Source organism: Osmia lignaria, chromosome 1 (genome assembly GCF_051020975.1).
Source record: "Osmia lignaria lignaria isolate PbOS001 chromosome 1, iyOsmLign1, whole genome shotgun sequence".
Classification (NCBI taxonomy): Eukaryota; Metazoa; Arthropoda; class Insecta; order Hymenoptera; family Megachilidae; genus Osmia; species Osmia lignaria.
The window spans coordinates 12,459,656-12,484,073 of record NC_135032.1 but is presented as its reverse complement, the minus strand read 5'-3'; the positions used below and the strand labels follow the sequence as shown (position 1 = coordinate 12,484,073).

General features: G+C 41.3%; 1 protein-coding gene across 3 annotated transcripts in view; it reads right to left on the bottom strand.

The window, feature by feature from the left end:
- The window catches only part of NLG-4 (neuroligin 4), a 202,162-nt gene that overhangs the window by 70,552 nt on the left and 107,192 nt on the right, over positions 1–24,418 (bottom strand). For all 3 annotated transcript variants that reach the window (XM_034328689.2, XM_034328687.2, XM_034328686.2), the window contains exon 5: positions 2,826–3,179. In XM_034328689.2, the coding sequence (XP_034184580.1) occupies positions 2,826–3,179 (354 nt within the window). The remainder of the gene's footprint in view (positions 1–2,825; positions 3,180–24,418) is intronic.

The following is a 24,418-nucleotide window of genomic DNA, read 5'->3' as shown; positions in this document are numbered from 1 at the left end:
ATTACTTACGAGCTTGTGCTGGCCATTGGGACTAGTCGTGTTCACGTGAGCGAGATTTTGTTAACAAGAGTTTGAGAATTATAAAACGAAAATTTTACTAAACACGTGTGACATCTACGAAGTGCTGAGCACTAATGGCCGACAGGAGCTGTAGGCGTCGCCTCGAGCTCGCGTCGAGCGCGGTGATTGGCTGGGACGACCGGTATCCATCATGGCTACCGGCCGTAGTTCAGAGTGCTGCCGCGGTCCGCGTAGGGGCGGTGATTGGTTGGGACGACTGGTATCCAACATGGCTGCCGGCCGTAGTTCACAGTATGGCCGCGGTCTGCGTGGGGGCGTGACGGTTTCAATTGGCGCGTAATTGGTTGGGACGACTGGTATCCAACATGGCTGCCGGCCGTAGTTCAGAGTATGGCCGCGGTCTGCGTAGGGGCGTGACGGTTTCAATTGGCGCATTTTTTGATGAATGCTTTTCACGACAGATTCAAGCTGTGTATGATAAGAAGTATCATGCTATGAATTATGATGAATATTTCTGAAGCGTAAAGGGGAAGCTTGAGAAACGAGGAGCTCGATATTAAGCAGGAAACACGACAAGCTCGAGATAAAGAAGAAAATTATACCAGAAGGAATGGTATCGAAGTAACAAGCACGCCGGATATGCTTTTCGACGATCGTCACGTAGCAAGGATAATCGAACCATCGTTCCTTTCCATCTCGGTCAAAGCGCAAGAAATTTTAATAACTTTTCCAGCCAGAGAGCACGAGCCTGACGAGAATAATACCGTAATGACATTCGATTCTCTAATATCTTTGATATCATTAATTTAAAAAGATTCTCAAAGCTGTCGAAACTGGCAGTAAGCTCGCTTTGTTCATTTTCCGAGGAATTACAACAATTAATACGTCTCTGCCATCTCTCTGTTGAACCGGTAATTTATCAAGACAGATTTATACCAGCAATTTCCAGTATCCTGGAAACATCACAGACCTAACGTCGACCAATATCTCCTAGGGTCGGTGTTCCAAGCGAGAAATTCCAGAGTAATGCTACGTTAGCTGTCGATTTCAAGCAAGAAACGAAGGGAAGAAGGAATAGAAGAAACAGAGCAGGCTTGGTTTCACGAGGAGGATCTTGGACATCGAGGGTATCCTTCGCGTAGAGACACCATAGACAGAGAAACCTTGTAATATTTCAAGCGTATGATATTGCAAGAATTTTTCGCGATAAGAAACCTGTTAGTCGATTTCCAAAACGGCGGATAAAACCGCAAACAATCTACCTCTGTTATCGCATCTGGCAACCTTCCGTCTTGTCCTTTTTAACATGGGTGTTTCCGAGAAAATTGGATTGTGTAAAACTGTTGATTTGATTGGTGGACCATCAGGAAACGATATTCTTGTTCTGGATTTCCTCTCGCCTGAAAATTTTGTTCCCTGCCCTTTGGGGATGATTCGAGGGGTTGATTCTCGTCGAGGGCACGACGAGCAAATAGGCGATGGAATTCATCGGGGATGAAGGGAGAATTAGATATTGGGTTTTTATTCGAATGAAAAATGGCATGGTGAGCCCGTTGGGATTCGAAGCCTGAACAATTTACTTGTAGCACGAAAACGTTCGCTGCGCCAGTGAGAGCTTCGCTAATGTTGTTCGTTTTTTTCCTGAACATTGTCCTGGCACTGATTTATCGTTCCTTTAAAGCGCTATGGTTTCCAACAAATTACTGGCTCTAAACAGTACGGCAGATTTTATTTCTACACAGAATTATTCTTTGAAACGTTGACGATTGTATTGTATTCCGATGTCGAAAAATTTTGAAGGACACAGAGATCGATGAACCTTTGAGGTTGATCGTGGTATCTTTGAGATCGCTCAAGTTTCGTGTCACAAGAGAAATCTGTTCGGCACACATAAGCTCGTTTCTTTTTGGATTCTTCTCGAGAGTCTCGTTAGCGGTGGTGTTCTCGATCGAACGAATCGTTTGGAATCAGCGAACAGTATTGGATTCTAGCATTGAAAGAGAAGAGGTTCGCGACCGTCGACGTCTCGTTACTTATGGGATAACGATTTCTCGGTCTTGGTGTGCTCGATTTTCAGTGAACCACGCTACAGAAACCGAGTTACACAGACGTTTTCGACGATCAGAATATCTTATCAGAACAGTTGACTACTCGGACGACGAACAGAAGCATGAACGAAGAAAACAAAAGGAAAAGGGAAAGGAGGTAACAAAATACGAGACCAGGAAAGCTGAGAAAGCTTCGAAAAAGAGTTCCTTATTTTTTGGCGTGAAGTACAGAATACGCTGCAAAGTTGGTGGCGTCGGGGACGATGCTGGATTTTTATCGTGTTACAGCAAAGTTTAGCAACTTTCCGCGGGAATCGTCGAGATTGCTCGACGAAGGAAGTCACCTTCAATTGAGCGAACTTCAAACTCGCGAATGAAGGCTGGAAGAAACGTCAGAGTGAAATTAAAGGTATTCCCAGTCGAGTTTTATTTCATCGTTGCTCTTCATCTTCGTTCAGATATAAATTTCACTAAATAGATCTGTCGACGAGGATACAAACAACATGACGAAGAAGTTAAGACAATGTCTTTCAAGTTAAACAGTATGCCGTTTTCGATTCAGAAACACTGACATGCCGCATGCCAGAAACATATGGCCGTACATACCATACTAATTTCACTATAGCCAGCGGCGGTTTACGAATGGTATCGTTTCCAGGATTGAAATTTCATCTTCGAAACGATACACGATCCTTCAGCTTTACGAAATTTCTGATCATTGTTTCAGGAAAGATAGATAGAGTGAAAGGTACTTGCCACGTATGACTGTCGGGCTGATGGCGAGAAAATGAACGCAAGCAGCGCCAGTTCCTTGGCCCATCAGCGTCACGTTGTTGGGATCGCCGCCAAACAAGGCGATATGCTCTTTGACCCAGTGAAGCGCCGCAATCTGATCCATGAGACCATAATTCGCGACCCTTGCCTTCGTCTGAGGCGCCACATTGGCGTTCAGGAAGCCGAGCACGCCCAGACGGTAGTTCATCGTTACGATCACTTGGTCGGTGTAGCTGGCCAGCACGCTACCGTCGTACGGGTTTCCGCTGCCCCAATCGTAGCTCTCACCGTGGATATAGAGTAACACCGGATGCCTTCTACCGCTGTCCGCCATGCCTGGAACCAGAGAACTGTCCTGTTAGCATCACTTTATACAAGCGTGATCGCGTAAACTAGGCTTTAGGTTGTTTGTGTACACGTACAGTCTCGCTTGCGCACTTGGGGATTGCCGGAAGAACAATATTTACGTTTGGAAAGGCTTCGCTGATTTACGCGCAGCCTCGAGCAAAGCTCAAGAACGACTGAACGTACAGACTTTCTGACATTTCATTCATTTGTGGTTTTACTGAGAATGAGTTAAATAAAATTTAACACTTTAATTGTCACGACAGATCTCCAGAAAGTTTCATCAATTTGAATTTTAATTAATTTAATCTATTTAGTTTTATCGACGAGTAATTGCATTCAAGTAATAATGAGCGAAAGAATAACGGTACCGCCGGGCCCTCATTCTCATGTAAACAAGGTTGCAGAATACTGATGAAAATGGGAGATATAACAATGCAGAGCTCCCAGTCCACCTTTCCATCGGATACCTCGACGTCTACGTTTACCAAGAAAATAAACGAGAAACCATTCGTTACCAGCTATCCCACAAGAGCCACCCCGATAAAGAATTGAAAGGTCCTATTAATAGGAAAACACTTTCGAACCCGTTGCAATATAATCCACCCATCTCGCTTCCGTGTTATCGTTCACATTTCACTCCGAGGTCCCTGAACTCGTCTTCAAACCAATCTACCGAACGTCACCGTCGCTGCTTGCCTAAAATATTAACGATTCATCTCAGACGTTCAGCAAACAGTCGTGTTCCACGTGGGAAGGAAACGTTCGTAGCGAAAATTCAACTCAGACCAGGAACCATCGAATTCTCTTCAAGGCGTGTGCCAATCTTTTTGTTTTCTCTCGTTTTATTTTTGCCACGTCGCGGTCGTCCCTTCAAAACAAGGGACTGGCATTGTTCCTCAAGGAGTCTGTCAACGATTTGGGAGAAATGCAAATGTACCTGGAGGAATTAACCACGTTCGATTTGTTGAAAATAAATAATTTCGCCAGCGAATTTGCGTAAAAGTGAAATTCGAGCAGCTCGTCCACCTCTTATCGCGGCACACCACCCCTCGACGTATTTCCATTCGAGCGACCATACCAATGTCCACAGGGAAAAGGAGCGATAAAGAAAGCGACCCTTGAACGACCCTTACCGAAACAAAGACCGATGTTGACCGTGTGTCTGGCCCTGTAGAAAAGTTGCAGCCGCCTGAAGAGTTCCATCCCACGGTACTAGCGGAAGAGGAACGGGTGGTAGCCTGCCAAAGAGGATTCAACCAGGTCTTCGCCTTCCGCTTCAGAAAATATAGAAGCTCGAGCTGTTCTAGACCATTGAATAACCGTTTCAGGGGATACAGCCGCTTTAATCAGCAAGACCAGATCGACGGAGGGAAGAGATGCGTTAACGCGTAATTCTAGTAGATCAATCTACGTTTGTGTCGACATCGAGCCTCGGGATTGCCTCCAACCCTCTGACTGAGATCCGAGTGCAATTCAGATGGTTCTTTCTCATCGCTTCATTTATTTTTTATCACTCTGAATTCCGGGAAGTAATTTTTCAAAATAATGTTAAGCCTTTACAGTCGTAAATCCTATTATTTTACTCAGTAACCTTTTCTCAATAAAAATCTGAAAAGCAAGTTGAGATTAACGAGAGAGAATTTCTTTTCACCCGAAAAGTACCATAGTTTTATCTTATATTTTTCCCTGTTTTATTAAAATTAAAAACATACGTGAACATTTGCGAAACAAAAGTTTTATCTTTGACGTAGTATACGTAGAAACACGAATCGAGTGAATCGTTGCAGCTTGAGAGGTAGCTTTGCTATCACGTTTTCCATTTCGCTCTCGTAGTTTTAATTTCGTTCCCTTTTCGTCGAGATGGAAGTTGTAAATTACAGAGGAATGCGTTTTTCATTTGTGTTGAAAGGAAGCAGGTTATTGAATTTAGTAGATACTTCCTAAGTGACGCGTCCCTTTTCAACCCTCAAACACTGCTTCTAATTGAAACAGCGTTTGATAAGTTTCATACTATGTGCAGGAGTATCGAAATACTCGAATAAAAATATACAAAGTAGAACTCTGGTATTCAACTTCGTCAAGATGCTGCTTGGATAAAAGACAGGCGAGATTCAAGCAGAAATTCATAAGTTTGATCAGCTCCTTCCTCTTTGTGCTTTTACGATCTTCAGTTCAATTTCTCGATTCTCAGGAGTGCCAAGGACTTCTACCAGACATTATTTCGTCACTTTCAACCTTTTAGTCCACCCTCAAATTTCCACGATTTACGATATACCGATGCACTTCCTCGAATCAATTGGAAGAAACGCCAAGCTTAAAAGCTTTTATCAAATTCGTAACACAGAAAATTAAGAAAGAACCGAGTAATAAAATCTTCCGAAGGATCGCTTCTAGCATTTCCACAATATCGTTTCTGAACCAGCTTGATCGATTTTCTATCACACAAACGCAGTCCAAACGAGCTGGGAGAAAGAAGAGTGTCCTACGATTTACGTCAATGTTTCATGCACAATACGACCTTCAATCGTCGAATCTGGCTCAATTTCCCCGAACATTACAACCCTTTATAATCCATCGATGTTCCGTTTTGTCAACAACAGTATCCGTTGTCTCTTTGACTCAAAAAATCCCGTGGCAAATAACCGAGTCCCGTTTGCCGTCATTGTCAAACAAATCCTTTTGTTTAACGTCATGCGAATACCAGGCCAACGAGTCGTGTTTCAACCCCCTGGAGGGACAGCCGCGAAAGGGTTGCTCGCAGATTGCTCAGTTTTTGAAAGGGTGGTTCGAGCCTTTTCGAAAGGGTGGTTCGCGGATGCATTGTACTCTGGCCGAATGGAGAAGTGCAATAGTGCGGTGACTATCCCACCCCCATACTCGCACCCTATTTCAACGAAATCAAATTGGTGGCTGCGTTTAAGTAGCCATCCCCTGGACCTCGTTTCACCTCGTTTTGCGAGATCGATGGGGGTGAGAGTAAATCAATGGAGATGCTTTATGAGAAACTGGGTTGATTTATGCAGTTTCTACGATGAATTTGACGATGTTGCCGAAGTTTGACGAATCCGCCGACAATGTAATTTGTCTCTGTAATTTTTCTCAACGTTTGTCATATTTATTTTGTCGATTTTACAAGCAGAGAAGAGTTTCTCATCATCCGGATTTTCCTTCCTTCGGTTTCTCATCGTACTTGAACGGCTCTTTGATCCTTTTCCAAGAATTTACTCTTAATCAAGCAAGTAGTTCGTTGAAAAGGTGTGTTCGTAAAGTAACCGGCAGTAATTAGGAAAGTTGTTTACGATGGTCGACGCGTTCCTTGCTTTGCATAAACACGGCTCAGTTTATTAATGCAACGTGCGTGGTGGCTCGTTCGACGCCCGAGTTTCGCTCGATATTTCATTTAAACATTATTTACGGGATCGTGCACCGCTGACGAATACGAATCGCCAGCCGAGAGCGTCGATTTCATTTTTAACGAAGTGACTCTCCACGTTCATCAACCTCTCTCAGCTATTATACCACGCTCCAAGTAAAATAAATACTCACTTTATATCGAAACCTGTAATTTTCATCTTTCCATTACCGTTTTCCAGTTAACGTTAGCAATTTCATTCTAGCCAGACTCCTGATCTCCTGATCAGATATTTGAAATGATCTGTACCGTGATAACAAAGCAACGTGGGCGAGTCTTCTGAAACGTCACACCTTCGATATTTCAAATTGGGTATCACGATTCGACACCATTTTCGTCATTATCTCGTACCGAATCTTCAAAACGCAACTTTCGAACCGAAATAACAGAGTTCAAGAGTTCGAATACGTCCTCGTTTGTCAGCGAACGTTATCGTTCCAAAAGAAAGTTGCAAAAGCTGGCATCTAGCATCGGAAGATCGAGGTCGCTGATAACGGAGAAACTAGGAAAATTGTGTTCCATTCGAGGAGGGAGTATCGTCCAGCGGTGAAAGAGGAAAAAAAGAGGAGGCTTTCGTAACTGGCCTTTGTCATCCAGCGGTAAGAGACAAATAACCGTGGTCCGCCTTTTATCTTGCCACCTAGGGGAACCACAAAAAGACATTCGCAGTTTCGGTCCATTCTGGACGACGGACGTCCTCTGGATCTCATTCTTTTCCACCGTTACGATTTGTGCCCCGGCTTTCTCGCAAAAGCGACGTCTAAAGTGGGACAAGTTGAAAGTGGTTTCCAACGCTCTCGCGGAACAAAAAATAAAAGAAAAAAAAGAGAAAAAAAAATGAACGAGCCTCGACAAACGGATTCAGCAGGCTTCAAAGACGACCGATTGTTCGAGAGGCATCTTGCACGCGATTCCGTTTCAACTTCTCGACCCCCTTTTTCGCTGTAACTCGTCGAATACTTTCTACTTCACCACTCTATTTTCCTATTATTATTATTATTTGCTCACTTCGGATTCCACCATGAAAACCACAACAACCTAACTTACTTAACTCGGTTAAAAATCTGTACAATTAAAAAGAGAAACAGATTACAGCAAAAGTTAGTGTACATTCAAGAGGAAAGGTTCGTTTAAAAGGAGCACAAAGAAGTCGAATCTGCGTATACCTTGATACAACAATCGAAACACATCCACGAGAACGATCTACGTGACAGAGAAGAGTTTCAGGTAAGCACGAACACAGCTAGGAAAGGAAAGTACACGGTTCCAAGTTGCCGTGATCCCGTCGCGCTTCTGGCTCGCGTTGGAATGCATAGACATAACGTAAATCCATGTTTACTATGCTAATACCGGCGAACTTGCCGGCTGAAAGACGCCGAGAAACGTCCTATCAAATATGCAGCGCTACTTGCACGAGCTTCTACAGGTCGAAAGAAAAGAGACGAGGCCGGTTGAGCAACGAGGAAGCTCGTTTTCGTAGAGTCTCCGTTAGACCGGAAGCTTGGCCCGTGTCTTCGACTTCCCTTCCTTCGAGCCAGCTACTTCGCTCGGTAAATTTCTTTATGAACACGACGGATACCGAGCTTCCTTTTTCACTCAGCCTACCTTCTTGTCATTGTTTTTATTCCTCTGGCCAAGGAATATTTGCAAGCCTCTGGCGAGGAATGCGCTTCTTTGTTTGGCAAGTTTTATCGACTTGTTGATTATTCTTTAGGCTATCGCGTCGAATACCTTTGTTATGGAGGTCCGAGGTTAAAATTTTTCAGAAAATTCTATATTCTAACTGTCAAATGTTATCTATATTATCGCACAAAGTGTTCTTTGTACTTGCAACGAGGTCGAGGATAATTGAGACTGCAATTGGTTACTAGTGCTGCGAGTTTCTATTACAACAGAATAATTAACGGTGCAATTCATTAGTAATAACTTTGAACTGGAATACCGAACTCGTGATTTCACGCCGGTTGGATGTTGCACGAATCAAATTTCACCGGGAATCTCTAGCTTATCGCCAATTCGATTGCATTATTTCATTGAATTCATACGTCTATGCACTGTACTAGCTACACTCTGATTCATGAACAACGCTTGGAAATTAATTAGTGACCGCAGGATGATCGCATATCACCGACAAGACATCCATTTTACGATTGGTACAATGACCTAGTTTCTAAATTCAACACTTGGAACAACATTTCTATGATTGTCTAATAGCTAATAATTTTGGATATTTCTATTTGTTTGAGACTTGGATATTAATTCTACTTTATCAAGTAGCGAAGAGGTTAAAATTTTAGTGGCAATGAACAACGGATGAGATTTAGGGCGATGAAACAATTGACAAACTCCGTTGGCTCGGTCTTGTCAGAGATAAGTTTACGGAATAGATTCTGGCGCGCGAAGCATTAGAAACAACAGTCTAGTTAGATAGATTTGTGTGTAACCAGCTGCGATCTCTCACATGTATAAGCTTCAGGATAGACAAACCTGAGATTGAATACGGCGAATCTGTCTTAGGTACATGAATTCTCTTTGCTTTGTTTGTTAAGCGGAATAACCATTTCTATGTACAAAATTGTCTGAATTTTCATTATTAGTTCATTACGAATTTCCATTTGCAGAGTTTTCTTTTACTGACATTTTTGAAACAAATATAAACGAATTTCTATTGGAAAATTATCGTACATCGCGTTGACGTATATCAGAAATCCTTTATAAACAATATTTCCGTGGTTGTTTTCGTTCGCGGGAATTAATCTGAATAAATTGGAGGACCGTCGAACGCAAATGATATTATTTAAACAGATGCTTGACCGTATTGAATTTTGTGGTATCTATGAAATTTCGACAGTACTTGTACACGATATTTGTATCAATAAATTTGTTATTGAACATGAACAAATTTATTAGCCTGTTCATACGAAAACAGAATTTTGTATTGCAATTTGCTCGATGTAAAATGTTTCGAACGTTAATATTTAACCTTAATTAAATATGAATCAGCTTTGGACGTTGAATAAATTGAAGAGGTGGTCTCTCGTTTCGAAGATCGATTGATTTTTTCGTAATTCGGAAGGCAAGATCTCTAGCCACTGGTAATCCGTATTCAACGATACACGAGCTTGGTAAGCTCTTAATCGCGTTATCCGCATTTCCATATAATGCCTAGAAGCCTGTTATCTACCTGTCGTTACCCACACGACTACCCCTTTTAATCGTCGACGGTGAGGTACACGCGTGCCGTCGAACAATTTAATAATCGAAAGCGTTGTAACGGAGAAGCTTTCTGTCGACGTCAACGTGATCGATGACATTTCGAGCCGATCGGATCGATCGATCCGTTCGACCTGGCCACAGTTATTAACTACTTGGCCCTGTACCGTCTCGCCTGTTCGCTTTAATGAACCTCGTGGATATGGATACGCTCCAATCGGAACGTGTTTCGTTGCTGGCGATATCTCTGTCTAGGATTCTACGAATAGTTGGTTATTTTACTGAGTAAGTACCGAAAGAATATTCTATCTTTTCTTTAGAAACGAACGTTTTATCATGATAAAAGGAACGCACGTAGATAAATAACGGAAGGATAACGCGAATTTGTACACCGGTGCAGTCTCGATTAAGTCTCGAGCATTTCCAATATCCGATCGGCTAGGAAAGGATAAAAAAAAAAGTAAGAGAGAGGAGAGAAAGAGAAGGGTAAAGAAAGGAAGCAGAAGGGAAGCGAAACAATTTACCGTGGCAGGCGGCCGCTGCTTCCTGCCATTAAACGATTTTCGATTACACACGTACACCAAATATGCCTAGTGTGTATGGGTATATAACGGATGCATGCAATTACGATTCAAATTTTACGACTTGCTTAACTTAAATTACGCGACCTCGATTAAGTGAGATCGCGCCTCGCTGCCAAGTTTCGCCCCTTCGGTGAACCACACGGCTTTGTATCAAAAACTACCCGTTTACGAGCTAAATTTATTCGACACGGTACAGCGCAAAATATGCGGCAAGATTCCGGTTGAACCATTAGAAAGATCAATGGAAACAGTCATGAAGTGCTACGGTTCGTTCCTTAATTTCTAAGCAAATTAACTTGGACGTAATTGAAATTTGTACGATAGATCCGTCTCGATTGAAATTCGAATTAAGCTTGATTCGGGTTTAATGAAAATCTGATCGATACTTTGTTAATAGCAGGTTTAATTTGATTGAAATTCGAAGACTAATGCATAGAAATGATTCATTGGCTTTCAGTTAGATTAAAAGAGTACTTTAATTACTACGAAATGATATTTTATGAGTAGAGGATATTCATTCGTAGTTTTACTTAATCTGTTTCAATGATATTGAACCTACTCGAGCTGGAAAGGCTTTTTATCCTTCCTCAATGCAATCATCCTGGCAAGTACAGTGGATATCCGGTAGAAAGCGTTTGCCAGTTACGATGCAGATCGATTTCGATTAGCTTCGAAGGATCCCTGATGCAAATAGCCCGAGATATCTATGATAGGATGGTCGGTCGTTTAACTAACCACTTATGGAGTAGATTGTAAGACGCGTCTTTCCACGTTCCACTCTCAATCGACGCTAACACAATTCTTTTTAGATTAAATAATCTTAATTTCGACAGGATTGTTTCGTCGGTCTAACACCATACAAACGTCGATTCCTTTCTTCTTATCAGTGCTACGAACAGGAAGAGCATGTACCAGGGTAGATTAATTGAACCACTTCCATAGCTCTGGCTTCGAAATCAACACCCTTATGAGCATTCACCGAAGCATCACGTCTCACGATGCACACGTAGAACGCGTTTCAGCAGTGTGAGAAATTCGATGCTGGCACAGCTCTAGAACGTGTAAGTACGTGTAACAAGGATGTACGTCTGGCTGAGGAGAGCAAATGAGAGGAAGTAAGGGGATTCAGACGGAAGATACCGGTTGGTTCGACGGTACATCGATTTGGGCCAGCATCCAATCAAGGATAAAGACACTGTGGAGACAACCTCGTCGCGTGATTGCGAGCGTTCACCTGGCTTCTGTGTATCCCTATTGCGTGCACCTCGATGCAAATTGGAAATTAGACTGTGTTCTGACTAGACCCGATTGCTGTTTGCTTAAATCGATCGATCGACATGATTTTTTTGGCCACCACGAAGCACGAGGTATGGGAGAAAATTGATTGGTTTCTACTAGAGTTAATTAAAATCATAAAACTCATTTTTTAAACATCGTGGTAATTTGAAAGATTCAAAGGCAACTGTGGATTTAAGTGGTCCACGGCTGAAACTCGATTTCAATTATTTCCGATTGTGAAACGGTTGTTTACCTAGCAAAAGAGCTGCGAACTGCAAACGAAAGGGGAGGAACTTTTGAAGACAAAATGAACGTAAACGCGGACGCCTTCGCTGTCTGTTGGGGCGTGTTTCAACTAACAAGCTTTCGGCTTCGTACAAAAGCAGGAAACACTAATTAGGTTAGCCGGCTACGACGTCGCAGTAATTCTAATTACGATCACGTCGTCGTTATAACTAATATGAAGACAGTTAACGTGGCGTGAAAGCATGAAATTCAGCAGGAATACGAATTTCATTGTGGCCATCCATTGATTTTTAAATTAACTTTACAAATAGCAGTAATTTATGAACTTCTTTATAGGTGGTCGTCAAAATCATTTATAGGAGGACATAATTTAGGTTCATGAAGCTCCGAACAGGGAATATAAATGTAATTACCCGAGCGAAAGCGTGAATTGGCCTCTTTTCGATGGAACAGAGTCCAGCAGGCGGAAAGTTTGGCGCTGACAATGAGACGGAACGGAACGGAAAGGAACGCACACGGATGAGCGGAGGCGCAGATTGCCAAGGCGGGTTTCGAGTGCCAAACCTCAGGCTTATACGCGTGGAACGCCACAGCTGGCTAAATCCGAATCCACCTAACCACACCCAAGCGAGGCGTAAGGCGGCCACCGGGACGAATCCGCGTCGCGAACCATCACCAGCCTTCCTCGCGGTTCTCTCGGATCGCGGCTCACCGAGTTAAGCTTCCTGTTTGAGGAACAAGCAACCAACCAGTCGCAAACTGACGATTTGCTGAGAGAAGATTAAGCTCAGTTAATGAAGCTCACCGCCACCTGTCGCAAGTTTTATTTTCACGACAGAAAAGGCACGGCTTGTAATACTTAAGGCAAATAAATGTGAAAAAAAAAAAACGAAAATGAAATAAAAAAAAGCGTGGCGGTGTTTTCGATGAAACGAATCACCTGTACTTGATGTTTCATCAAAGCCACGGTAGAATAATTGGACTGCAGTCTGCTTCGTTTCCTCTCGAGCTTCGTGTACCATAAAAGCCGCCATCCCTTCGGTGTAAACCGTGTTTTTTTTTCATCCCCCAGAACCAAAGCTCTCATGGGGTAGCGAGAGCAACAATCGTAATTTCAACAGGAGTCCACTTCCATCGAACGCTTCATCGTCCAACCTATGGTTGTTACGTTTTTTTATACTCGATTACTGGATAACTGTTCGTGTATCGATAAGTCAATTTACCAACTTTTAACACGACGAAACCGCAAAACTATCAGAACTGGTTAAAATTCGAAAACGAAGGGCAAACGGAAGGTGCGAATATCGATTTATCGTCGACGCGGTAGTTTGTTAAATTTCATTTCCTTAAAATGCCCGTGTTTATCGATGTTCAACTGTTGTAACAGTTCAAGTAACTATTCTTTTTTTTACTGCTGCTCACAGCATTTCTGATTTACGAGCAATAAACTATCCTCGGAGACCGATGAAAATGAATAAAAACCTTAGTTGTCTGATACAAATGTTACGACAGAGTCATTAATATATTAACTTACGAGATGACGCAGAAAATCTTTCCATAATCGGAACAAGGAAAATGCATTTCAATTATTCAAAAAACGGTACCCTTTAAGCCCACTCTGAAATTCTAAGCAATTTCGGTGAATTACCAATAAAGGTGGAGTTCTACTATCCTATTCACTTCGAGAGAGGAATAAAAAGACTTTCTCGCAGTTTCTTCTACGTGTTAACGAAAAAAAGGCACGAAGGATGAAGCTGGATCTAGGGAAAAACATCGATGCGAAGAAAGGTGGGTGTTTCGCTAAAGCACACAACTTCTTTTCGAGCGAGTGCCACCTTGCTGTTGGTTTTATGGAGACCTTAACCTCGTCAAGGTTTTAACTAAAAGCGTCACGTGCTGTGAGCGGTACGATAGGAAAATCCTGTGCATGTTTTCTGTCCTTTTAGAGCGTCATAAAAGGGGACATTTTCCTCTTGGCCTAGTTAAAAATTGATCAGGACCTTTACATTATTTAATAAATGGCAACCTACAACAGAAGGGACTCAGCAAAATTTTACTTGAATTTTCAATGTCCACTTCTTGAACACTCTGTGTAACGCTGAAATTAATTATTAACTCAATAATCAACTCGACGAAATCAATTTCGTACTTCCCCTTATACCTAAACTAGCAGAAGTCAATTATACTGAAATCAATTAGTTGCATTCAGACAACTATAATTGACGTTGCTGTTGTATATTAATAAACAGTTTAACTAAGTTTCAGCGTCTCTCGATGCTGGAACACGAATTAGTTATTATTAATTTCAAGAAACAGCTTCCCCGCGTCAAATCGACATCTACTTTTAAAAGTTACGACTCGTTTCAAGTTGAATCAAGTCCAAAGCTCTTCACTGTTACTTTTACCGTGTGTTTTTTTTTTAAACACGACCGTGAAACGAAATTTCGGTTAGTGGTGTGAACGACTCGGTTGGAAAAGAGCAAGGAAGCCGAACTGGTCTGAAAGAGAATCACCAGAACGGTTCTTCTCACAGCCGTTCTTTGGCCCGATAGAAAGAAGACACGATAAGATCGAGTATTGTCGAGCTTTCAGACGATTCTTTGCTTACAGAGGTTCACTGAAGCTCCCTTGTTAGCCGGCAAGCTGGATGCCTCAACCGTTCTTTTCCAGTCTTGTCCGTTCTCCGCGATAAAATGGAATTATGGCGGAAAGATTGCTGAGTGTGACTTCAAACAGAGGCCACTATCTTTTTGCCAGAGAAACCGCTGCTTTTTCCACGTTGGTCGCCACGATGAAACATACTGTCCGATGATAAACCGAGTACTTGTAACGTTTTCCTTTGTCTCTGCTTGTATTTCGTCGAAAAATAAAGGATTTTTTAAAGCAAATTATCCATTTGTTCCTTTATTCTGCGTTCAGATCCTACTTTCGTGGAAGATTATTTTTATCTACGCTTTTCCTTCCATTTTACATCGACAGAATCTTTCTGCAAAGGACTCGTAACGTTTAAATCTCAATCGAATTACAAACATCTCGGGGAACATAAAATAACGAACCTTTATTCCTGCTTCGAGGGTGTATCTGGTTGTTTCGTTGTCATCGTAACTGTGTTCGATATAAAAACGCCCAGAGCGATCCATTATGCGAAATCTCGAATGCAAATTCGTATAAGGGATGAAAAGACACGAGGGAAAAAAGAATCCACGGTTGAGGGGTAAAGATTGAAAGCGTTCCCTCTGATCTCTAGCCTGGAAGGGGATGATCGCTATTTAATCCGAAACGCGAACAAAGATTTAATATTCATTACGAGGAGAACGTGTACATGTGCAAACGACAAAAGTCGACGGATAAAAGCGTCGCATCGACACAACGAGAACCGATAACGAGCAAATATTAATTAAAATAGTCCTGGGTGTGTTGTCGGGAACACAAGTTCCACCGTGTCGATGACGCTCGTTCGTGAAACGATACCCCTGTCCTCCTATGTATTGTCGATCAAAAATTTCGCTCGAAAAAGCGAATAAAATTGGGAGAAAAAAGTCAAAAGGCAAAAAGAGAAATGAAAATTTTGTTCAGAGTTATGAATGATATCATATTGAAGGGTCGCTTTTAGAAGCATGGATTTATTCTATCTAGCGTTTAATTGATTTTTATTTTCATTCAATATTCATTATTATTTTATGTTTTGTTCCAATTTGGTATTCTGTTGGAACGCCAAAGCGAATTCGAGAAATGAGAAGATTCTAAAAAGTGATCATTCGTTGATCATATTGCACACAAATTAATGCAGACCTTTTTAAAATACTGATTACCAGAAAATTAATTAACTAACTTGTATTAGTATAAAATAGAAGGAGCGCTTTTCAAAATGAACGTGTCCGAGTTGAAATCAAACAAGGGAGTAATTTCAAGCAAAACGAAAAACAGTCCAATATTTCTCATTTGCCCTATTTATAAACTGTCGTGATCGAAGTCAAACTTTATAGCAGATATGCACGGGGAACATCGAAAACGAAGAGGACAGAGAGGCGATTGAAAACGGCCCCGTTTTCCCGTGGCATTTCACGAACGTCACATCGAAGAATAATTCGGCAAAAACAATGTCGGAATTGATTCAGTGAAAACCGATAATGGACAAGAATGAAAGCCGAGCGGAATAATTAAAAGGCGCGAGGACGTTGATCAGCGAGCTTAATGCGAGTCGACAGCTTTTGTTTCGCGATGAATCGAGAAGCCAGATAAACGCAAATGTTGCAACTAGAATCACTACGAGGGCTTGATGAAGAGGTGACAGGAGGAGATCGACGACAGGGAAGTGATTGTACAGGGTGCGCACGTTTAATGGAATTTCCTTGAAATAATATCGTAAAAGTGTATGGGTTTGGTTGATCCTTTCGAAGTAAGGGGAACAGCGAGTTCGTGCAACCAAGCGTTTTATGGGGCTTGTACGTACAGGTTCGCGCACCAGTTTCACGGGCTTCGTTTCACGCGAGATCATGCTACTACGTGTCTCCTCATGTGCAAAGTAAATGCACACAACCTTTCGCAACACCATACGTCTTTCGCTGCTCGATCATAAACGCGTTAGTATGTTTATAGGGTTCAATGCTCTCGCAGTTTACGGGCGACTTTTTTTTCCTTTGAAATGAGCTGCGTTTGATAGAGATCGTTCGATGCTTTTCATGACTGTTAATAAAACACTGAAGATATTTAAGCGAAAACGTTGGAAAATATTTATTTTATAAGCAAAATTTCTGATCCGTTGATTTTTATTTAAAACACGCGAGGCGCCGCTACCTGAACCGCGATTTCAGTAGTATAACCCTACGATATGTCAGACGTAAATCAGGAAAACGCGCTACGGACTTCGAATCACGAAATGAATCGTGAAACCTACTATTACAGATGAAATTTCTACTCTGGAAATCTAAAGTGATCTCAATTAAAGAATGGAATGTACGTAGAAAGATTTTCCGGTTACACGGATTTAGGAAACGGTGGGTTCCGTGCGCGGAATCGAAAGCACGGAAGAATCTGATCAGACTGGCAATCCTGTTCGAGGCGGTAAATAAATACAGGCAACCAGAAGACAGACCAAGGTAGTTTGGATAAAAAGCTGCCCTGGCAATCAAAACAGCCACGGCGCGAAATAAAATCAGCGAGCTAGCTAAAGAATGCAAATGCGACCGACGGAAAGTTTTGTAAATTGATTACTGAATTATTTATCGGCTCCTCCTCCAATCCCTTTTCCCATCGTTTCTCTTCTACGAAGAAAAGGAACGGTTCGTGGCACGACTGTCCATCAGTTTTATGGAAGAGAAGTTGCTTCGAGTTGAGTTACTTTCGATTTAATCCTCCGGACGGATACATACAATACACACAGTTGGAAAGAAATATTCTGTCTCGTTGGTGAAAATGTTTGCATGACAACAGACATTTGTACAGGTGTACTTTTACCCCTGTGTGCCCAGGAAATCTTACGAACTAGCATTTGAATATGGTAGTCGTAAATCAACTGGAATCCGAAATTTTGTTACTCACTCGTGAGACGAACAGTTTAGCCATGAAAGCGAAAGTTAAGTTCCAACTAACATTCTAGATGTGGCATCAGTCTTTTCCTTTTTCTTCAGACGCGCCAACTTCTTCGATCTTCTTCGACATGCTGGTATTAATATGCATGACCGACGACCGATCAATTTCTCGATACGAGTTCGATTGCCTTAGCCGTTCCCTATGAATATTGAGTTGCAAACTATATCCTTCGGTAGAACTTCCCTAATTGCGACGCTGTGAACTTCGATATCTGATTAACGTCCTTCTCGACGAAACGTCGAAACGCTCGTTAACGAGCGTACTGTTCGCCAGGGTGACCATGTTAAAATTGTTCAGATTGTATTAGAGCAGGGTGAAAGTGAAATTACGGAAGACCGAGTTCCTGGGAGAACCTGAAGGATAAGACTAATCGGGGTACTGATAAGGGGGGACGTACAGATAAAAGAGCCTTTCTTTTACCTCAGACTGAGGGATACAGGCGGATTTTCGAAGATGGATCGCTCCTTCCTATCTAGTTACGCGAAAAATTGGGATAAGCTTGATGAAATAATTTCTTTATACCGTTTAATTCTACGTTATTAAACGAAATTGTTATTCATCGAAGAATATATTACGTTTACGATTATGCCAGACCTTCACGTTTGATTTGCTCGCACGATGAAATTTCATTTACATTTTCAAGCTGAATCTGTAGTCTGGCGTTACACACTCTCGGTTTACACAATGGACAACTTGAATGGTCGAATTACCATGAAATTTCTGGTCCGTTTTATTTCGATTAATTGTGCGTTGCTGTCGAGCTTCGTTCGATCGAAATTGCAACTTTTGGAACGTGGACAGAGGAGGAGAAATACCTAGCGATCGGCGTCTACGTTCATCGAATCGATGTCATTTAAAATCGAATCAGATTTCATGTACGATTCGCTGGAATTTTCGAAATATTTCGCTTCCGATTCAATTTACCAGACAATTTCGTTCAAAAACAATGGAAAATTGTTCGCGATTTTATATTTAATTACATCGAGCCTCAAAACACGGAACGTTTCGCTGACGCTGCAATTTGTTTAATTTCATTTAACGAAAAAATAGTACTTTTACTTTTTGAAAGATTCATTTGTTTTAAATATCTGAAAAACAGCATATTTTTTTCACAACATTTTTTAGTTTTAATTAATCGTGTAATACTGCAATTCACAGTGTTTAAAGTAATACCAGTTCGGTAGAGCGAAAATTGCGGTACCGTCAATGACGTTCCATAAGCGTATTGCTAGTCGAATCAGCTAGCATTACACTGATAATCCACGGGATACTTGCAAGTTTATAATCGAGTCGTCCGACTCGCAATTCGAAATGCACACTCTGCTAATCCGCCTGTAACGTCCTACTCCAGCATTGATGCGAACTGACCGATCCTGCTCACTTGATTGAACGTTGAGAGGGTTATTTATCATCGAGAGCGTACCCTTTCGTTATTACTATTCACAAATGCACCGCACCAAGTACACCGTCTAATTGATGATGACCGATCTGAATGATATGGTTGCTTCTGAATGAAAATCATTGCTGGACATCCTATAGTATAATAAGAATTTGGTGCAGAAAATACACGGTTAGAGCACAGACGATTTTATGCGGACACGAACAAACGAAGAAATAAAAAACGCTTTGTACGAGGTTGGCCCAAGAACGGGAAGCCACACTATGAATTACACGTGCCACACGACAATGGATCCCTCTTTTTTTTTTTTTTTCGTCAGCTTCCTCTCGGGCTGGACGACAGAATTCCGTCCAATTTTTCTCCATTCAGAGGCCAACAATCGAGCGTGCTGGGATTGCGGTGCGGTTGAAAGATCGAGCGGAATTCAATCGTCACTCGAGTCACGGCATGCATAACGACCCCTGCGTGCCTTTATGTTCCCTCCTCCAATCTAGGATCGTAGTTTGCACAACCAACTGATCGATTAGAATAAAAATACATGAGACTGTGATAATGATATAATTCAAGCTGATAGAATGTCCGGAATATTTTTAATTATCATAAACTTTGGGAGCTTAATGAATGTGCTTAACTGATGCAGAACGAGATGCATTGACACAAGTTGGGAAAACATTGTCGATTGATCCTCGTCAAACGAGACGCAGCAGGGTAACGAATCAACGATCTTCATCGTTTACCTTACACGCGAACCGATCAAACACATATCAGGGTCAAATTCCACCTAGTCACGGAACAGTTTCGAAAAGGTGCTCGTATAATCTGGTGCAAATTCAATCTTGCCACGCTCCACGAATCATCGATCGATGAAAGGACTAATTGCATACCGAAGCGGTTCGATTAGCGAGTCTCGTCCGGCGTTTCTGGCTCGCTTTATTGATTAACGATAGAATAATGTTCAGACACACCGATGGCTGTATTATCGATCCCGTGTACGCAATCGCGTTGCCGACGTCACTTCCTCTAAACTCTACACGCAGCAATTTTTTCCTTCGGACACTCTGGATATTTTCTATGAATTTTATTACTCGAGTTGGCAGATTCTACAACAGCAAGGGATGAACTCGTAAATTTGAAATTTCAAAGAAAGGATTAAAAATTATGCCAACAAGCTGGCAAAGAGTATATTTATAAACGTACAGTATTAGAGGAATTTTCGGGGAAATGTTATGTTTAAAACGTTTGCAACAGCTTTATGGTTAATATCTTTTTCTGGATACGTTCGTTTCGGTATAATTCTGTGAAATCATATTTGAAATTTCGTACGGTTTCCCGAGCACACAGAAGGTTTCATTTATTTTCGCTTCATTGACGTCAAGTTTAAAGGGGTTGAAACGCAATGTGTTAAAAATTCACAGCGGTAAAAAGAAGTTTCACGGAGCTGGGAATCGCACAGTCGCAGCTTTTGGTTTTAAATATAATCTCTTCTTTTACAACACAGCTTCTAACTAGCTGCAATATCCAGGAGCTCGTAATTATTCGTTGCTTCATGAATTTTAACAATGAAGTACACTCTGATGAACCAATTAAACGTAATTTAACCAATTAAGCTGTAATTTTTTTGCTATTTCGAGGAAATTCATGATCCAATATTGCAGTTTAATTAACCAATTGTTTTAATTTCAATTTCATCTCCCAGTGTAATTACCGCGATTGTTATTTCGTATTATTCAAAGTTGCTTATTTTGAAAAGGGAGATACCTTTGCAGCAAATCAGTAGATTATTTAAAATTTCGCCAACGTTCTTCGCAAATTTACCCCCTCATTTCGCGCAAATCAACGCTTCAAGCGTCGTGTCAATTTTTCTTGTTTGTCGACGTGTTATTAGGTTGGTATTCAGGGATCGCGTCTACCTTCCCTCATTTTTATTTCCTTGCTCGCCGTCCAACGAAATGAAATTGCACGAGTCGCGCGCGACGTGCAATTTGGAAGCTCATACTTGCTAATTTGCCGCGAATAAAACTAATCGTCGGTCGGCAAGCAGAATTTTGCGTAGCGTAATTGGACACTCCGCTCGATTGTCAGGTACTACTATGCGAGAATCATTCGTGTGTGTACGTTTGTATTTTCAGCCGAGGAATGTTCAAGTTTTCTCCGAAAGAAATTAAGAATACCAGCTTAACGAACAACATTAATAACCGGAATCGCGGCTAGATAACGAGGAAAATTTAAATTTTCATCCCCCTTCGGGATCATCGTGGTCGCGACCAGCCTGCAAGGATTTTACGAGAACTGGAAATGGTTTTATGGAAATTAAAAGTTGCTCCTCCAGTGAGTTATGCGTGACAGCTACTCGGAATAATCTAACGCTATCAGAGTTGCGAGATATTTTCAAACTACCCTTGCAGGAGGGTGTTTTCCGAGCGTACTTCTTATTGCCGCGGATTTTTCAAAACACCCTTTTATTCACGGGGCTGAAGGTAATCTTTTAACGTGACCATGGAAAATTCTTTTGTTCCAAGGCCTTATAATTGCCTCTCTTCAAAGAGCCAACGACCACGAAATTCAGCAAAAAATATATAACTTCAAGGGTGGTTTTAACCGTTGTCGCGGAAGGGATGAATCTATATTTTTTTTTAAATTCCATAGACGATCGAACGACGAGCAGGTTCGTTGTGTCACGGATCGGTGGAGGGATTCCGGTTGAAGTGTTCTAAAAGGGATTACGTGGGCTGCGTTGAGGAATTTAGATGGAATCCTGAGAATTAGTCGGCGAATTGGCTCGCAGGTAAACAACTGGCTCTTGCACAACGTTGGAATTCATTCAACGGAAAGGATTTAACAAGGTATGCCGTTGTCAAGATGTTCTTGGCTACTGTAAACTTTCTTGTCGAATAGTCGACGTACCTGAGTCTCAGGATTCAACGAAACATTTTTTTACTTACTTTCGTAAACGTCACATTCTTCGAGTTTTTAAACGATCAACAATCTCAACTTTTCCAGAAAGAACTTCTACGATTGTAGAATATGTCCCTGGGTATTGCAAGGGTTTTCTCATTGATCCACCTGCACTGTACGTTTCACGTTATTGCTGCCTTACCAGCTTGGCGGGTAACGAGAAAACGCTCGGTCTAGCGAACAGGATGCACCTTTTATAGGGAAGACGATGGTAATCCCCGTTTCAATCGTTGTCTCGTTATCCTGTAGTCCGAGTAAATTAGACATCGTAGATTTTTGCTTTTATGCAATTGTTGCGAGCTGGAATTATTTCTATGGGATTGCGTGGTCAAATATTTTCTCTCGGATCTTCTAACGGTTCACTTTGATTCATCAAAGTTCTTTGCCAGCGCTCGCCGATGTGGGACCTGAATTTCGACGAAATTTTTTCGGAAATATTCGTCAGAAGTAATTTCGAAGATAGAGGAAGATACGAACGAAATAACCGAAGCGTGAAACACCAGGTTAACCGGTCTCTAAGCTTTTGATCTTGATTTTTAACATTTCCGTTGTAAGAGTTCACCGAACTGTGAATTTATGTCTCCCGTTGGGGCTTCTCTCAAAGGTACACCAAAAATTCTCTTAAATCAAAAAAATGTAAAAAAATCTGTCGAAATAAACAATACTTAAAACTCTGAATCTTTGAAAGAAGTAACATCTACTTTTGTCCATAAAAGTAACAAGTAGGTATTACCGAGCTTGAAATCCAACGATTTCACTTAGCAAATGAATCCGAAAATCTCTCACTTTCCAGAAGTTGAACAGAGACAATTAAGGATTCCGGCAATTACATGAAAGTTTGGAAACGATGCTCGAAAAGTTCAGCCGATTCCCTTTAAACGGAACTGAGAATGGTTGATAAGTTGACGTCGCAGTGTTATCGAGAGACAAAAGTAACCGCGTGGAAGGAGCCGAAGGAATGGTTCCTTCGTTTTTACACCATTGTCTCGACTCTTCCTTTCGAATCCTTTGTCCACGGGACCCAACGACTTCTCCTTTTCATTGTCCCTCTACGTTTCTCGCGGACCGAGCTTCTTGCATTCGCGTTCTTGCACCTGACTCACCCAACTCGCCACTTCCGGCTACGGGATGCTCCTTTCGCATTGTCCCTGATCAAAAACTTTCTCGCTCTTTGTTCCGGCATTTATAAACTCTTGTACGACCGAATGATTCTCGAGTGACCGATAAAAGAACATCTGCACGTATTTAGACTTAGTTACTTCGGGTAAATTTCTTAATAAACTTATGGAACTTCTTACGATTCGAGTCAGTGGAAACGTTCTGTTTCTCTAGCGAACAAGGATTCCGATGCGCATCAAAATTTATACGGAATATTATTCGAGCTACCAAGTGAAGATCTTTCGACCCGATGTAAATCCATTACCCCTCGAGTTACGATTATTTAATGGGAAACTTCATCGCGCGGAAGACACGATTCGATATCTCATAACTCCGGATAGCCTGTGGCTTAACCATCCAAGTTTCAACTTCGAACATCCGGTTTTATGCGTTCCAGGCTTTCGTATAGGCCGACTACAAGGATATCGTATCGATTCCGGAACAGAAAGTAACATTCGAAGCTTGCAAAATACACGAGACGCGATAAGTTTGGAAAACAAAATTGATGAAAACCATTCACGATACAATCTTCCGGTTTTGCATCGATGATTTCGATGTCAAACATTTTATTTTACTGGCAAATAAACTTGATTTTCCAACCGTGAACAATGGAGCATTATTCTAGTAAAAAAAAGCCATAAATCATCGAACTGTTATTAAATATTGATAGAGAAATAACCTTTGGCATCGAATGGAATTTATTTATAAGGGTTTATTGGTGGAGGTATTTTTTTTGATGGGTCTTTATGAACCCAAGCCATTACTCAACCCTTTAGGTAATAAGGGGTTAGACCCCAGGTACCATTATGTTGATTGAAATCAATTTATTCTCCCGAGGGGTTGTATTCGATGATATATGTAGTAAGATTCGAAAGTTGTCTGTAACATTATTTATTCAGTATACACCACGTCCCTATTCCAAGATTTTTATTAACATTTCGATTCTGTTGTAAAGAACTGATTATAGAACAATGGTTATTGTTTAAAATCCGTCAGGTTGCAAACCTCCTCACAGTGAAAATATGATAATATCCATTGAAATTCTAGAAGTCATTTGGAGCAGGATTGAAATAACTTAAACAGTATTGTTTAGCAGTATTAACATTCCAAATATGCCAAAGCAACGAAAGCTGGATCTTTCACGAAAAATCTCAACTAAATTGTAACTAAGAAATTTATTGTAGAGAGGAAGAAAACTGATCTGTTTTACTTTAAAGTTCGTCTGAACCTTTCGGAATTCAATGACAAAATATCCGTTCTAAAACACGAACACACGGGTTAGGAAAACAAGATTTAAAGAACATTAGACGACGGGCAAAGTGTCTGAAAGGTAATGGGCAAACAGTAACGAAGAAGTATCTTTGGAAGGAGGAAGGACAACAAGAAGCGG